Source organism: Dasypus novemcinctus, chromosome 13 (genome assembly GCF_030445035.2).
Source record: "Dasypus novemcinctus isolate mDasNov1 chromosome 13, mDasNov1.1.hap2, whole genome shotgun sequence".
NCBI lineage: Eukaryota > Metazoa > Chordata > Mammalia > Cingulata > Dasypodidae > Dasypus > Dasypus novemcinctus.
The window spans coordinates 50,072,361-50,089,752 of NC_080685.1; the positions used below are offsets into that span (position 1 = coordinate 50,072,361).

The 17,392-nt window shown below is 36.8% G+C and overlaps 1 protein-coding gene across 13 annotated transcripts in view; it reads right to left on the minus strand.

The window, feature by feature from the left end:
- Positions 1-17,392, minus strand: part of VAMP4 (vesicle associated membrane protein 4) — a 54,433-nt gene that overhangs the window by 23,151 nt on the left and 13,890 nt on the right. For 9 of the 13 annotated variants that reach the window (XR_011645492.1, XR_011645491.1, XR_011645494.1 and 6 more), the window contains 2 exons: positions 5,431-5,477; positions 647-697 (listed from right to left, as the gene is read on the minus strand). Coding sequence is in view for 6 of the 13 variants with exons in the window: in XM_012523803.4 (XP_012379257.1) it covers positions 647-697; positions 5,431-5,477 (98 nt within the window). In the remaining 7 variants the exon portion in view is untranslated. Of the gene's footprint in view, positions 1-646; positions 698-5,430; positions 5,478-6,924; positions 7,186-17,392 lie in introns of all 13 variants that reach the window. The other 4 variants (XR_011645497.1, XR_011645496.1, XR_011645495.1 and 1 more) reach the window with 1 other exon arrangement.

A 17,392-nucleotide genomic window follows, 5' to 3' on the forward strand; every position in this document is an offset into this window, starting at 1 on the left:
TCTACCACGAATAATATATAGTCAAAATTTTAAACTAAAAATTAATTAGCCATAAAAGTTAGACCAACATATGGATTAGAATAAGTAAAATATATGAAAAAATTCTGGAAGCTCATAAAAAATATATTATAATTCAAAGAACTAAATCTAGTATATTACTTTTATTCTAGCTCAGAAAATGGGAATCAAAACTGTAGATTTAAAACCAAAATAGATCTTCAGATTATATTGGATCAATGGATTTGACATAAGGTAATCAAGTTGAAAAAAATTAAAAAACAAAACCGGAATTGCATTTCCTTAGCTATAATTCAGAATTGGCTTTGCAAAAATTTTAAAAATTGAGCTTTTATAACCCAGTCATAATAGTCAACATCAGGGCTCAGCAAATTTTTCTGGAAAGGGCCAGTTAATATTTTAGGTTTTGTGGACCATAATGTCTCTGCTGCAACTACTCAACTATGCCATTGTAGCTCACAGCAGCCATAGACACTACGCAGTCAAGTGGGGATTGCTGTGTTCCAATAAAACTTTATTTACAAAAACAGGCAATTGCCAGATTTGGTGAACTAGCCATAGGTTGCCAAAACTGGTCAACACAGAAATATAATAATCATTTAAGCAAATGAGTATCTCAAGAACTTACTGCTTAATTTTATCATTTCTAGGTCCAAATCTTGGTCCAGATGGTCCCCTCCTGAAAAAAGAACACCAATGATGGCATTAAACAACCAAACAAAAACAAAAACAGAAAACACTCATACAATCAAGTTGGATTCTAAACATGGATCAGTCATTTCTCAGAAGAAAACACAATTTTACTGGTATTGCTAGAATGAAATGACATGAAATCACATCTAGACTTAATTAACACTATTAACTTAATTCTTATGAATGCTATAACTTTCAGAGAAATAAGCATTTATATAATTATTAATTATGCACAGGATGTTCTAATCAATCAACTTTGCCATACCATAACCACTAAACTACCAGGGAACATAAATAGTTTTATGATCAACTAAAAGTGCAATTCACCTTAAACTTAGGCTATGATGAAATGCTGATTGGCAGGGGATGTATAAAGAGAAAAAAATAATTCAAATCATTAGTAAATGTACATGTTTTTCGATTTCTTATCTTAAACTGAATAATATAGCACAGGGGAAATACAAGCATCAACAAAAATAACAATATTTCTCAAGTTATTATCTCCTTATTACAGTCAGAGTTACATCACCTTAACCAGTAATATTTTAATATTCTGGGCATGATAACTTTTGGATATTTAAGTAATTACAATTTGCCTGAAGATAAAGAATAAGGTGTGAACCACAAAACAGAAAATAGGTCCTTAAAAATTCAGACATATAGAAATTTCTAAATGAGGTAAAGAGAACAGGAAACTATTGAGATAAACACATTAATGAGAAAAAAGTCAAATTGTCTACTGTTACTTATTTAATGTATTTTTTCTCTGTTTCATTTAAAAATCCTTTTAATATTCTGATAGCTTTAGCTGTGAAAAAGGCATGACAAGAATATCGGTTTCTTGAGATATTATTCTTTATGTCTTGTTGGATGCCCTCAGGCTCTTTACCTGAGTATTATGCTATAGTATTTAGTACTACCCTATCCCCAAATACACAAACCAAAAATTTACTTACTACATGACAACAAATCCCAAACTCTAGTCTTACTGCATGTTAATTCCTGCGAGTTGAACAAGGATCTTTGGCACAGCATACCAATTAATATCTTTTAATACTTGTCATTTTTAAAAGTATACTTTCCTGTAGTAAAACTTCCTAAAAACATCCATTTCTGTAAAAAAAATATGTTTCTGTATGTGAAGCTCTGAAAAATATACATGTCTTTCTGGAGAATAAAGAATCCCAGCTTGAGGGCTGGCATAAGAGACTCTGACTACAAAAGGACTTATTTTTGCCTTAATACCTTTGAGTGTTATTCCTTTAAATTTGTGCTATTTAAGTCTTTAAAGTGCTAATTAAGTCTTCTCTGGACAAGTATGCCATTCCAAAACAAGTTATACATTGAAACTGATAGAAAATTAATACTTTGAACCCAAGGTCAACCTAAGAACTAGGTAAGAACTTTAAAGAACATCAAATTTAACAGGGAAAAACTCAATGCTTTCCCCTAACATCAAGAATCAGACAAGGATGTCCTCTCTTACTACTTCTATTCAGCACTGTAGTGGATGTTCTAGTCAGTGCAATAGACATGCAGTTTGGATAGGAGGAAGTAAAACAGTCTTTATTTGTAAAACATAACTGTGCAGAAATCCAATGTAATCTATAAAAATTCGATTTCTATATAAAAGTAATGAATTATAGTTAAATGCTGTTTTAGTGGCATCATAAAATATGAAATACTTAAGCATAAATTTAACAAAAATAATGTACAAGATCTAGACATGGAAAACTATAAAATATTGTTGAGAATGAAGATGGTAGAGTAGGAAATTTCAGGGCTCTGTTCACTTAACCAAAAGAAGCTTTGAACAACCAGTAAGAACAGGCAGACATATCTTTCTCAAAGCTCCAGAAAACAGTTAAAGGACTGCAGAAGGAAGGCAAGCACTGAAGCAACAAAAAGGCTACCTAAGAGTAGGATCTCATGGTGCCCTGGCTGGCCTCTTCTCCAACTCTCAATTGGTTGGCATGAAGCTGGTCCATGCTTTTATGTGGATCCCTGGTCCCAGTTCTGGAGGGAGCAGAGTAATCCTCATGTACATACTGGGAGCGTGTATGTCTGGTTCAATCTGTCTGGTGGTGGCCTGAGAGATTCACTGTCTCAGAACATGTCCTGTGTGAAGAAGGCAGTTCAAAAAGGTCTTCTACAGAATGCTATGGGAGAGAAGTCAAGTGGCTGCCTGGGGCAAGGGACTGCTGGCTGTAGATCATACAGTGCAGTACCTGGGACCACAAGAAAAATGTTTCCTAGGGAAGAGGGGACATTCCTATCTGCTTAAAAGGGGGAATTCCTATGGCCACATGTGCAAGACAAGATACATGCACAAAAAGGACTAAGGAGGGCCCTGCAATTTGGCCTGGAACTATTCTCTGATCTCATTATATGGATAAAATCTACAGAAAGCACTCACAGGTCTATCTGCAAATGTGTTTCCTTTTTTTCCCTTGTAAAAAAAAAAATTTGTGGTTATTGTTAGCACTAGGATTCAAAGAAAGCTCTGTTAAACTAGCTGGATAAAAGCTAAGGAACAGATGCTCCAGAGTCTAAATTCCAGAGATAATATATTAAAATATCAATGTGTCCAGGTTTCAACAAAAAAATTACAAAACATACAAAGAATCAGGAAGGATTGGCACAGGCAAAGGAGAAAATTAAAGAATTAGAAATCATCAATAAGGAGGACCAGACATGAGACATACTAGACAAAGACTTTTTTAAAAAGTTCCTAAATATGCTCAAAGAGAAGAAAACATGGACAAAGAACTAAAGGAAATCAGGAAAATGATAGAGGGGCACAAAAAGAATATAAATAGGGATGGGAATTATGAAAAAGAACCACACGGAGCTGAAGACCACAGTAACAGAAATTAAAAATTCCCTGGATGGGTTCAACAGCAGTTTGGAGCTGGCAGAAGAAAAAAAATTCAGTGAAATGGATGGCAAGATAATTGAAATTATCCAGCCTGAAGACCAGAAAGAGAAGACAATGAAGAACAGTGAACTGAGACTGAGGAACTTGTGGGATCCCATCAAGCATACCAATATATGCACTGTGGGAGTCCCCAAAGGAGAAGAAACAGAGAAAGGAGCAGAGAGAATAGTCAAAGACATAATGGCTGAATACTTCACAAATTTAAGAAAAGCCATGAATATACATATCCAAGATGCTCAAAGAACTTCAATCAGGATAAACCCAAACAGATCCACATCAAACCATGTTATAATCAAACTGCTGAATGCCAAAGATAATGAGAGAATTTTGAAAGATTAAGAGAGAAGCAATATGTATGTCAAGGGATCCTCAATAAGATTAAGTGGCTGATTTCTCATTAGAAATCATGGAGGCAAGAAGACATTGGGACAACATATTTATAGTCCTGAAAGCAAAAAGATGCCAACCAAGAATTCTGTATCTTTCACAAATGAGGGAGGGATTAAGATATTTCCAGATAAACAAAAATTGAGGGATTATGTCACCACTAGAATGACCCTATAAGAAATGCTAAGCAGAATTTTGCAGGTCGAAAGGAAAGGATACTGGACAATTGACTGAAGGCATGTGAAGAAATAAAGATCTCTGGTAAAGATAACTGCATGGGTAAATATAAATGATAGTACTATTGTATTCTTGTAGTTCTACTTTTTACTTCCTATAAGAGCTAAAAGGCAAATGCATAAAATGTAATGATAAATCACTGATTTAAGACACATAATGTATAAACGTGTAACTTGTGACAAAAAGTATATAAAGGTGTGGGGACAAAAGGGTATAGGAGCATAGTATATGTATATTAAAGTTGGGATCAAAATAAATGAGACTGTTATAGATTTAGGATGTTAAATTTAAGCCCCATGGTAACCACAAAGAAAATATGAGAATATGCAAATTCATAGAGACAAAAAATAGAGCACAGGTTACCTCTTGGTGGGGGCAGGGGCAATGTGGAGTTAATGCAAAATGGGTGTAACAGTTATGTCTAGAGTCAAGGGAAAGTTCTATTAATGGATGGTGGGGAGGATAGTGCAACATTGTGAATGCGATTAATCTTACTGCTTGGGAGGTGATGGAATGGAAGATTCATGTTGCATATATGTTTCCACAATTAAAAAAGAGATAATGGCAATTAAATGCAATATATAATACTAGATGGAATCTAAGAATGGAGGAGAAAAGGCTCAAAAGAACATTACTGGAACATAAAAAATTGGAATATAGAATGCAAGTTTTATATCAATGTTAAATTTCTTGAACTTTATAATGGCACTTGATTTAAGTTGATTACATAAATGAATATCTTTGTTCATAGGAAATATACATGGAATTATTATGTGTTCAAGGAGTATATTATGCTCTGAAATGTTCAGAAAATATATAAATAAAATGGTGTGGCAAAGGTAGCAAAATGTTAAAATTGGTGGATCTAGGTATCTGTGGATTGGGGCAGTGTATGTTGGAGTTCTCTGTATGAGGTTTACATTACTTTTCTAACTATCTTGTAAGGTTGACATTATTTTAAGATAAAAATTTTTAAAAAGCATTGTTGAAAGTGGCACAAGAAAACTTTTAGAGTGATGATTATGCTCATTACCTTGATTATGGTGATGATTTCTTGGGTACCTACATAAATAAAAATTCACACTGTACAGTTTAAATATATGCAATTTATTACATGTCAATTACATCTCAATAAAGGTGAAAAGAAATACACTTACAGAAAAAAGTCCTCCTCTTCATCTGAATCATCTTCCAAAAGATTTCTCTGTCAAAAACAGAAACAGATTTGGGATTTCAGATACAGAGGAATCACAAACTGTTAGGTAGGAGTAAAAAACAACTCTTATTCTATTGAGATTGCTTAACTTCAAGCTTCTAGACAAAGGAAACATAATCATACTGCCTTGGAGCTTTTCATATGCTACACGGGAAGTCCAAGATGGAACTACATTTACAAATTTTCCAAAGAGGCTTATAATTCTAAAATCCTGTAACTGACCAGGGAGCTTGTTGGCAAAGGAAAATTGTAGTTTGCAGAGTCCAACCCCAGTATCAGAGAGAAGAGTACAGAATGGTAGCTATATGAGTCAGCTTATATAAAGAGTATTTATTTGGGGTAGGAGCTTACAGTCACCAGGGAGTCCCTCTCTTCCCAGGACTTGCTTCTTTCCAGGCTCAGGGTTCTTCTCTTCCTGGGGCTTGCTTCTCTTTCCTCACAACCAAGTTCCTCTGCGTGCTTCCTTTCTGGGGCTCCAGCTCAAGACTCCAGCATCAAAACCTTCAACTCTGTCCTTTGCCATGTCTTTTATCTGTGAGTCCCCACTTAACACCCTACTGATGTGGTCCCATGAAAACCCTAATCATAATTTTAATCACACCCAGGTACAGACCTGCTTAGAAACATAATCCAATATCTTTTTTTGGAATTCATAACTATATCATACCGCTATACTCCACCCTCTAAATTCCAAAAAGACATCACAATATTAAAAAGAAAACAAACCTCAATTCAGTAACAATGCAAGTACTAAATCATATCACAATCAATTTAAATAAATACAGTTTGTCTTGGGGCAAAGTTCTGTCTGCTATAGACCTCTGAAATTTACAAAACAATTCATCTACTTCCAGTATACAAATGGACAAAGGATAAACATTTTCATTACAATAAGGAGAAATTGGGAGGGAAACAGGATTCAGGGGTCCTCTGTATTTCAGTAAACCTGTAGGGCATGCTTCATTAGATGTCAAAGTCTGAGAGTCATTTCTTTTCCTTGGTGCCTAATGGGAACCCACCCTTTCCACAGGCTGCCCAAAGGCCATTTTCTTGGTTCCACCCTTATCAAGCACCTGGGTGTCGACCAAGCTCCAGACCACCAAGTTCCAGACCACCGAGAGCACTGGGGTGATTGCCACACTTTACCCAGTCTTCGGGTTAGAGACTTAAACCCTCTAGTACAGTGAGGTAAAGGCAACATCCTTCCTAACCTTTGGCATACAGGCTCCATCCTCTCAGAGCAACAAGTTGCCTACCTGGCCTTCCCTAATCCATGGGGGACAGGTGTACCCCTCTCACGCCTATGTGGTGCTGACCTTAACCACTCTAATCCTTGAGGAATGTGCTCCACCCTCTCTGTACCCTGGAGTAGCAAAACTCTCCCCAAACATTGGGTGGGAACATCCACTCTCTTCAACTGCTGGGGCAAACTCACCCTCTCTGTACACATGGATGGGGTTCCTCTCAGCCCAAGGTGATGTCTTAATTCCAGACCCCAGCTTCCATGGTTTTCCTCTTGAAGTTATTTCCCATTCAATTTCTCCTTTCCATGTCCCTTTTATTCCAGGCTGACAGTGCTTTTGTTCATGCAGCTCTCTCAAAATGTCTGTTGGTATAGCATGCAGGAAGCAGGGGCCCAAGCCACCAGACGGTAAGACTTTCCACAAGTCTTTCCTAGATAACTGCACCTTCAACCCTGATTTACAAATACCAAGTTTAGTTAAGTCATCAAATGGGGCATCATCTTCTGGGGGCTTGATTTCCAGGGGTTTGGAATTTCCTGTATCAGTTTCTGGTTTCTTTGTGCCCAATAATTCCGTTCTCAGCTTATGTTGCTCATCTAGCATTTTACTATTAACTGAAAGAAGAAGTTAGCTGCATTCTCTGAGTCTACTTTGGAAAGTTCTTCAGCTAAATGCCCAAGCTCATCATTTTGAATTTCTTCCTCCCATAAAACTCTAGGAGTTAATCTTGCTAAAAACTCTCTGTGACTTTAAAACAAGGATCGCATTTCCTCCAGTTTCCAACAACAGTTTCATCATTTACTTCTAAGGCACCATAAAAAATCTCTTTAGCATCCATATTGCTATCAACCATCTCTTCAAAGCCATCTAGTCCTCTTCCATCAAGCATTTCACAAGTCTTCCAAAAAAATTACCCCTTACCAATTTATAAAACCATTCCAGCATTTTGGTAATTGCAAAAGCACTACCCCACTCCCAGTACCAAATTCTGTATTAGTCAGCCAAAAGGGTGCTGATGCAAAATACCCGAAGTCTGTTGGCTTTTATAAAGGGTATTTATTTTGGGTAGGAGCTTACAGATACCAAGGGGTTCCTCTCTTCCCGGGGTTTGCTTCTGTCTGGGTTTAGGGTTCCTCTCTCCCCAGGGCTTGCTTCTCTTTCCTCACAACCAAGCTCCTCTGTGTACTTACTTCCCAGGGCTCCAGCTCAAGACTCCAGCATCAAAACCTTCAATTCTGTCCTTTGCCATGTCTTTTCTCTGTGAGTGCCCACCCACCAGTAGGTGGAGACTCTACACCCTACTAATGTGGCCCAATCAAAGTCCTAATCATAATCTAATCACGCCCAGGTACAAACCTGCTTACAAACATAATCCAATATCTATTTTTGGAATTCATAACTATACCAAACTGCTACAGTAGCTTTGAAGCTGAGAAGCAAGGACTTAATAATTGGCACAGTTCAACTCAGTCACTCAGCATCCACAAACAGTTTTCTATGCAAAAACAAAAGCAACTATACTTTTGCCTTATATGCTGTTAACTCTCTACCTTAAAATGAAGGCACAATCTTCCTCTCCCAAAAACGAGATTATACAAAATCCCAAAAGGAGGTTAAAGAAGAACAAAACACAGGCTTTTTCAAACACACAAGAAAAAACAGCACCTGCCACAGGCATAATAATGGCATCCATGAACATACAACCTTGCATGGCAAAACGGACTTTGTAGATACGATTAAGTTAAAGGATCTTAAAATAGTGTTTACACAGGTAGACACAATGCAATTACAAAGGTACTTTGGAAGAGGGAGGCAGGAGTGTGAAAGAGAGATTTGAAGATGTTAAGCCATTGGCTTTGAAGCTAGAGGAAGGGGCATGCACCAAGGAATGCAGAGAGTCTCCACAAGCTGGGAAAGGCAAGCGACAGGTTCTCCCGTAGAGTCTCCAGAAGGACACAGCCTCCCAACACCTTAATTTTAGTCCTGTAAAAACCATTTTGTACTTCTGACCACCAGAACTGTAAAATAATAAAGTCATGTTGCATAAAGGCACAAAGTTTGTGGTACTTTGTTGTAGCAGAAATAGGAGATGAATATACTCATGAACCTCTTCTGAGAAAATTACTCAAGGAATTACACAAGCCAAAAATAAAATAAAGTTAGAACAAAGATATTAAGACAGAGAATCCTACTATCAATAAATCTAGTAAAATGTATGGTAAAATCTCAGTGGATGGTGATAATGTGATGGTGAGCTATAATTATGACTATTGAAAAATAAAAAGGCATAACATAAGGAAAAGTTTAGAAAGAGCCTAAACTTTCCAATAAAATCAGGAGCTGGAAGTGGGTGAAGTAAGAAATAAAAGCACAGTAACACACATATGTCAGTAGAAAATGGTGGGGACTAGGGCTAGAACAAAGAATTAAAACACTGGAAGGGGCATAATTTTTGGTATGTTGGCAGATAATATAAATTTAAACATATAATTTAAATGTTACTGTTAAAATATAAAGTTTTCCATAATAATAAAAAAAGAAAGTAGAATTTATAAATTGCCTAGTGGTAAGGGGAATGGAGACAGATAAGAAAAAATAATCAATCTAGCAAAGGAAGGATAAGAAAAAAAGAGGAACAATGCAAGAAATATAATAAACATCATTATATCCATGTATAATAATTAACATATAACACATAATAAAGAAAAAAGGATGAATTCAGTATACATTTATTTAATAAATTTTTGAGCACCATATATGTGCTAGGCACAGTTCTATGTACCTTTGAACAAGACAGACAGGGTTTCAGTTCTCAGAGAAAAATATCTGACAGTGACAAACATTATACAGAGAATTAAAACAGCGATGGGATAGAAAGTGATGCGGTGGCTACATGAGATTAGTATGCATGGAAAATCACTCTGAAGATGTGAAGTTTAAACTGAGATCCACATGATTACAAGTAACAGGACTAGCTAATGTAGAAAACGCCCCAATATATTAATTATCCCAATAAATGCGAATGTTTTGAATGCCTCTATTTAAAAACAAAAACTCAATGATTAAGGTTTTTAAAAATTCAGCCATATCTGTTTAAAAGAAATTCACCTAACACAAACATCAAGTTAAGAATGAAAAAATAGGATAGAGAAGCTACATTGGGCAAATTCTAACAAAAACAACATTAGAGTTATGAACATTAATATAAAGAGAAATTTCGAAACAAAATTTTTAGGAAAAAGTACTAACAATCAAATAAAATCCACAATCCACCAAAGAGACTTAATAGCAACAAACATTTATATACCAACTAACATAGCTTCGGAAATGCATAAAGCTAAGGCTGCTTAAAATACAAGGAGAAATGGATATATCCAAAGTCATAAGGAAGATTTTAACATACCTGTCAGAGATGGACAAACAAAGAAGACAAAAAAGAAGTATACAGAAATTTGTACCTAAACAGCAAATTTTATTTCTAAGCAACCAAGAAATGGATAAGGTGCTAAGAAATTTTAATAAATTCTCAAACACAGAAATTAAAAGGCCACATTCTCTGTCCATCAGGCAATGAAAAGTAAAACAAATAATAAAAGAAAATCTAAAACACTCTTCTAATTAATTCTTGTGTTAAAATGGTAATGAAAATTGAACAGTCTTTTTAGAAATGAATGATACTGGAAACATTACAGAAAAAAGTCTGTAGGATATGGCCACAGCAGTCCTTAAGGAAAGTGCAACTTTAAATGTATATATTTATAAAAACACAAAGAACCAAAATACATGAAATAAGCATTTCACTTTTAAGATGGGGAAGCTCTTCCTAAGCAAAACACAAACCCAGAAGCCTTTAAGAAAGATTCAATTATTTGATTAGATAAAAATTTAAAACTGGAAGAACCTAAGATACCATAAATATTAAAAGGCAAGAAACAGATTAGGAAAAAACCTTCAACATTTAGTTAGAAAAAAGGACTAATATCTATATTATATAAAGTGCTTGGAGAAATTAGTAAAAAAGGAGACAGTATAGAAAAACAGTCAAAGGATAATAGGACTAGACAATTCTCAATAGGAAAAGAAATGCCCAATGACCATGAGAAAAGATGTTCCAAATCAATAATAATCAGGGAAATGCATTAATTGATCACTTGAACAAATATTTCTTGAATGAAATTCTAGCAGAAAATAATCATGACAACTATCGTTCAGTTTATTTGACTTGCTAGAGGATGATCATACTAAAGATAAGGTGTGCTTATTATTTTACACTGAGGAATATACCATGAAAACCAATGCCTTTCCACCTATTCAAACAACAAACATGGGAGCTAGGGATACAATGTCAAAGGAGATGGAAAACAATGAGTTGCCACTTCACACCCACTGAGAGGGCTGTAATTTTAAAAATGAATAATTACAAGTATTGGTGAGGATGTGGAGAAACTGAAACCCTCATACATCACTGGTGGGAATATAAAATGGTACAGCCACTCTGGAAAACAGCCTAGCAGTTCCTCCAAAGGTTAAACATAGAGTTACCATATGATCCAGCAATTCCACTCCTAGGTATATACCCAAGAGAAATGGAAATATGTCTACATAAAAACTTATATATAGTGTTCATAGCAGCAATGTCTTAATAGCCAAAAAGTAGAAATAACCCAAATGTTCATCAACAGATAAATGGATTAATAAAATATTGGATATCCATACAATGGTATATTTATTATTTGTCAATAGAAAAGAAGGAAGTGCTGAGTCGTACAACATGGATAAACCTTGAAAACATTATGCTAAGTGAAAGAAACTAGTCATAAAAGACCACATGTTATATGATTTTATTTATACAAAATATCAGAATAGACAAATTATATATCTGTGGTTGCCTAGGGCTGAGGGGATGAGAGAATGGAGGATAACCACTGTAGCAGTTTGATATAGTTATGAATTCCAAAATAGGTATTGGATTATGTTTGTAATAGGGTCTGTACCTGAGTGTGATTAAGTTATGATTAGGAAATGTGGCCAGTCTCGAAGCCAAACTCAGCATGTAAATGCAATGCCTTCCCCCCAGCGTGGGACATGACACCCGGGGATGAGCCTCCCTGGCAACGAGGGACCACTATCAACTACCAACTGATGATGCAACTGGAAAATGACCTTATACGGAAGGTTCAATGCGGATCAGCAGAATATCCATGTCTACATAAAATAACATGACTTTAAAATGCTGTTTGACCTAAAGTAAGGGGGAAATGGAAAGGAGAAATGAGTTTATATGGCTACGAGTTTCTAAAAAAGAGTCTGGAGGCTGGCAGAAGGTTTGCCCTCATGCACAACTGAGCAGAGTCAGAGAGACGGATAAAGCAGATACAACCCCCAGATATTGGTTCCTTTGAGGGCTAAAGAGACCCATGGGAGTTATGGTCATGGCTGATGGGGTTAACTACCAGGGCAGATGGCCCCTCTTTGGAAATGGTGTTTATGTGTGATGAATCTGGACTCAGATGGGATCTCCCTTCATAAGACTTTCATGCTAATGTGCTGGAGGTGCAGTTAATGTTGGGGTTTAAGATATATTTAGGGGATTTGAATCTCTGGACTGACAATGTGATAGCCAGATCCTGAGCCTCAACAGACTCCAGCACCTACAATCTGATTTATTGGACTTACCACACTCAGCTAAGATGGAGGTGAAGAAGGACAACCACCACACCATGGAGCCTAGAGTGATTACAACTGAAAATGGGAGGATTGCATCCAGCATCCAGGTGGAATCTGAGCCTCCTCTTGACATAAAGGTGCAATGGACACAACCAATCCAGTGTCCACATAGAAGAGGTGGCATTGGATTGGGAAAAGTGGACATAATGGACAAAGGGTATGGGGAAAGGCAGGAAGAGATGAGAGGTGGAGGCGTCTTTGGGACATGGAGCTGCCCTGGATGGTGCTTCAGAGGTAATCACTGGACATTGTAAATCCTCACAGGGCTACATGATGGAATAGAGGAGAGTATAGGCCATGATGTGAACCAATGTATATGAGGTGCAGAGGTGCCCAAAGATGTACTTACCAAATCCAATGGATGTGTCATGATGATGGGAACGAGTGTTGTTGGGGGGGGGGGAGAGGGGGGGTGGGGGGGTGGGGTTGAATGGGACCTCACATATATATTTTTAATGTAATATTATTACAAAGTCAATAAAAAATAAAAAAATTAAAAAAAAAAAAAAAAGTTATGATTAGGGCTTTGACAGGGCCACATCATTAGGGTATTGAGTCCCCACCCCTTGGTGGGTACAGACTCACAGATAAAAGACATGGCAAAGGACAGAGCTGAGGGTTTTTGATGTTGGAGTTTTGATGTTGGAGGTTGAGCTGAAGTCTTAAGCTGGAGCCCCAGGAAGTCAGCACACAGAGGAAAGAGAAGCAAGCCCTGAGCAGAGAGGATCTGAGCTAGGAGAACAACACAGAGGAATAGAGATGGCTCCTTAGACAAGGCAGAAACCCCAGGGATAGAGACAGAGCCATTCACCTGGTAATCTACAGCTGACCTTGTGGAGGAAACAGAGAAGCTGAGTCCAGAGGAACCCAGGAAACCTGAACCCTCACAGATGTTGGCAGCCATCTTGTTCCAACACATGGAAATAGACCTTGGTGAGGAAAGTAACTTATGCTTTATGGTCTGGTAACTGTAAGCTCCTACCCCAAATAAATACCCTTTATAAAAGCCAACAGAGTTCTGGTATTTTGCAATAGCACCCCTTTGGCTGACTAATACACCCACTAAAGGGTATAGGGTTTCCTTCTGAGGTGATAAATTGTCCTGAAATGTATTGTGGTAATGGTTGCACAACTCTGTCAACATACTATAAAACAATGAATTGTATACTTTAAATGGGTGAACTGTAGGATATGAGAATTATATCTCAATAAAGGTGTTACAAAAAATATACATAATAAGAAAAAGGAACAATATTTTAAATTTTTAAAGTAATTTACAGATTTTTAGAGCCAAACAGTTACCAAGCTTCATAATCTGGTAATACCCAAAAGGAAATTTCTATTTAAATAGCCAATTTTGAACAGTTCTGGTGTTTAACATTCTATTTTTCAATAACTTATAGTTATAACCAGCCCGTCATGTAAATAGAAAGTGTCACAGTTGCAGACTACATAGAACTAAGACTGTAAATATTATATTTTTAAGTACAAAAAAGCTTATTTTTTTGGTTCCATACCTACATTTTGTGTTGAAGGATTTGACTTAGGGATGGGCTATCTCAGCATCTCATTCATAGTCAAGTTTCATGAATGGACCCATGACCCAACAAAGTCAGTGATATATAATTAGACTTTCTGGGATCTTTGACTATTTTTGGTGGACTTGAAATGGTGAGGATATAAATGTACAGCCTCCAAGGGCTACCAGAGATAACTTGAAAATAAAGCTGACCTGGTAAAAGACTGAAATGGTAGATGGCTGCTTTAAGACCCTGAAAGAAATGCCACCTGAAGTTGATATCCTTTAGATCTTTTTAGTTAAGTGAGCCATTAAAATCCTATTTTTTTAAAAAGCCAATTTAAGCAGGCTTGGCCCAGTGGATAGGGCGTCCGCCTACCATATGGGAGGTCTGTGGTTCAAACCCCGGGTCTCCTTGACCTGTGTGGAGCTGGCCCACGCACAGTGCTGATGTGCACAAGGAGTACCGTGCCATGCAGGGGTGTCCCCACATAGGGGAGCCCCACGCACAAGGAGTGTGCCCCGTAAGGAGAGCCGCCCAGCGCGAAAGAAAGTGCAGCCTGCCCAAGAATGGCACCACACACACGGAGAGCTGACACAACAAGATAACGCAACAAAATGAAACACAGACAGCCATGCCACTGACAACAACAGAAGTGGACAAGAACACGCAGCAAATGAACACAGAGAACAGACAACTGGGCGGGGGGGGGGGGGAAGGGAGAGAAATAAATAAAATAAATCTTAAAAAAAAAAAAGATTTCCCATTAAAAAAAATAATACTAGCTAATTTTACTAATGGTAAAATTCCACTAATTGGGTTTATTAAAGTTAAAGTCCTGAATTCCACTGTTTAAAAATGAACATTTTCAAATGTCTCTCCGTTTGAAAAGAACCAGATGGATTTTAAATCTGGAAATCAAAGAACATGGAAGTATCATATGGATGAATTCCTTCCATAATATTGGTCATAATCTATGCTACGAGATATTGGGAATAGGGCTTTTTACTTCTGCTAATTGTTGCAAAGGTAATATGCCTTTTGATGAGGACAACCATTAAAACTGGAAAAAATAAAAAAAGAAAATGAAGACACTGAAATGTTAACAAAACAGGGAAGAATTACTGGGCCAAGACCTCGGAGAAAGTACTCAAGAGAGGTAGTGTCTAGAATTTACCATTCTGGAAGAGGCAACTAAGAAGCTGAGCAATGCTTCTGAAAGCACTTATAGGGAGGGATAAATGTTCAGGCATTGCCAAAGAGAGGGGTCATGGTAAACTCCTTACAATTTGTTTTGGGGCCTTGTACCCTATGAGGAAGAGTGAACTGGAAATAAAACATCTCTCACATGAATTCATCTCAGCTGGGAGGTATCTCAATAGCTCTGGAAAAAAATCCATCATCTCTGGAGGAAAATAACATGCTAGGCCAGAAATTATTTGTACAATATTTAAAAGCAATGACTCGGGGGCGGACTTGGCCCAGTGGTTAGGGTGTCCGTCTACCACATGGGAGGTCCGCGGTTCAAACCCTGGGCCTCCTTGACCCATGTGGAGCTGGCCCATGCGCAGTGCTGATGCGCGCAAGGAGTGCCGTGCCACGCAGGGTGTCCCCGCGTAGGGGAGCCCCACCGCAAGGAGTGCGCCCAGTAAGGAGGGCCGCCCAGCGCCAAAGAAAGTGCAGCCTGCCTAAGAATGGGGCTGCCCACATGGAGAAATGATACAACAAGATGATGCAGCAAAAAGAAACACAGATTCCCTGCCGCTGACAACAGAAGCGGACAAAGACTGACGCAGCAAATAGACACAGAGAACAGACAACCGGGGTGGGGGCGGGAAGGGGAGAGAAATAAATAAATCTTACAAATAAAATAAAATAAAATAAAAGCAATGACTGGCATATAATCAAAGATCAGAAGACAAAAGAAAACATGGATGAGAACCATTGGGCAGTTGAGGATGGGTGGGATAAAGAAAACAAAAAGCAACCAATAGTCTCCAGATTTTAGAAGTCCATAGACTTTAAAAGAATTATGCTTACTATTTCAAGGACCTAAAAGATGGAATATCTTAACAGACAATAGATATTATGTAAATAACAGAGATATCTGAAAAAAATCAAACATTCTAGAATGGAAAAATTCAGCTATTGAAATGAAGAGCTCTGTGGAAAGATTTATAGCAGATTACACCAGCTAAAGTGGGAATTAGTGAAATAAAAGATAGGTTATAAGAAATAAAATGACGTGTGGAGAGAAAAAACAATGTAAAATACAAACAAAAAGGATGAGAAACAGAAGGCATAGTAAAAAATTCTAACATACATTTAATTGGAATTCCAAAGAGATATATGGAAAAGGGAGCAGAAGCAACATTTGTTAAAACTGAGGCTATCCCCAAGCTTACAAATAGCATAAATTCACAGGTGCAAGAAATCCTAAGAAGAATAAATTATGAGAAATCTACTGAGAAACATAAGGAAAACTGAAAAGAAAAAAAAAAAGAAATTAAGTGACAAGTAGCCAGAAATACTGTATAGATTATGTTCAAAAAAGCAATGATTACATTAATATCTAACTTCTTGACAGAAATAAAGGAAGCTAAACGACAACTGGAAAAAAAAAAGCTTTTTTTAAAAAAATTAGTAGCATTTAGTCCATTAAAAAAAAAATAAACCCTAGAAAGAATTAGAACAAGAAGACGACAGATGTTTATCATACTGTACTCACTCATACATACTTCTAAATCATAAGATTTAGATAGAGTGGATAATATGAGATTCTGAGATTTTGCAAAATGGAGCACAAAGAACAATGTCAAGTAGACCACAATCTCTGTAAGGGCAGAGACCACATCTTTCAGTTCTTCGCAAAGTGCCTATCACAGAGTAGGCAGTCAATAAAAATTTGTTGAATGTGTGAGTAAATGAATAGTAAGAAGATAGGGAGTGAGGAAAAAAAAATAAAAAGAAATAAGAAACTCTAATTCTTCCTTTAATAAATATTTACTGAGTATTTAATACTAAAAAAAACCAACTATATACCAACATCCATATCAAATGTCTAATTCTAAAATGCTGCATAATTTTTATATCTATACATACTTGTATAGAGTACTTCTGGAATAAAACAGAAATTGAAGCATTATATAAAAAATAATCTAGACTCTGAGGCAATTATAGGTCCAGAATCCCTTATGTGTAATTCCAAAATTTAAGAAGTTTTAAAAACCGGGAGTTTTTGTAAGTCTGGTGCTAAAACTCAGTTGAAAGAACAACTAACCTGAATTGATATTAGCTAACTTATTTATATACTATATTCATGTACTTAGTTAGAATAACCATACTTTTCACTAGAAATATTAATGTGTTTGAGGAAAGGTACTACCTCAGGCCCCAAAAGGGCTGTTACATA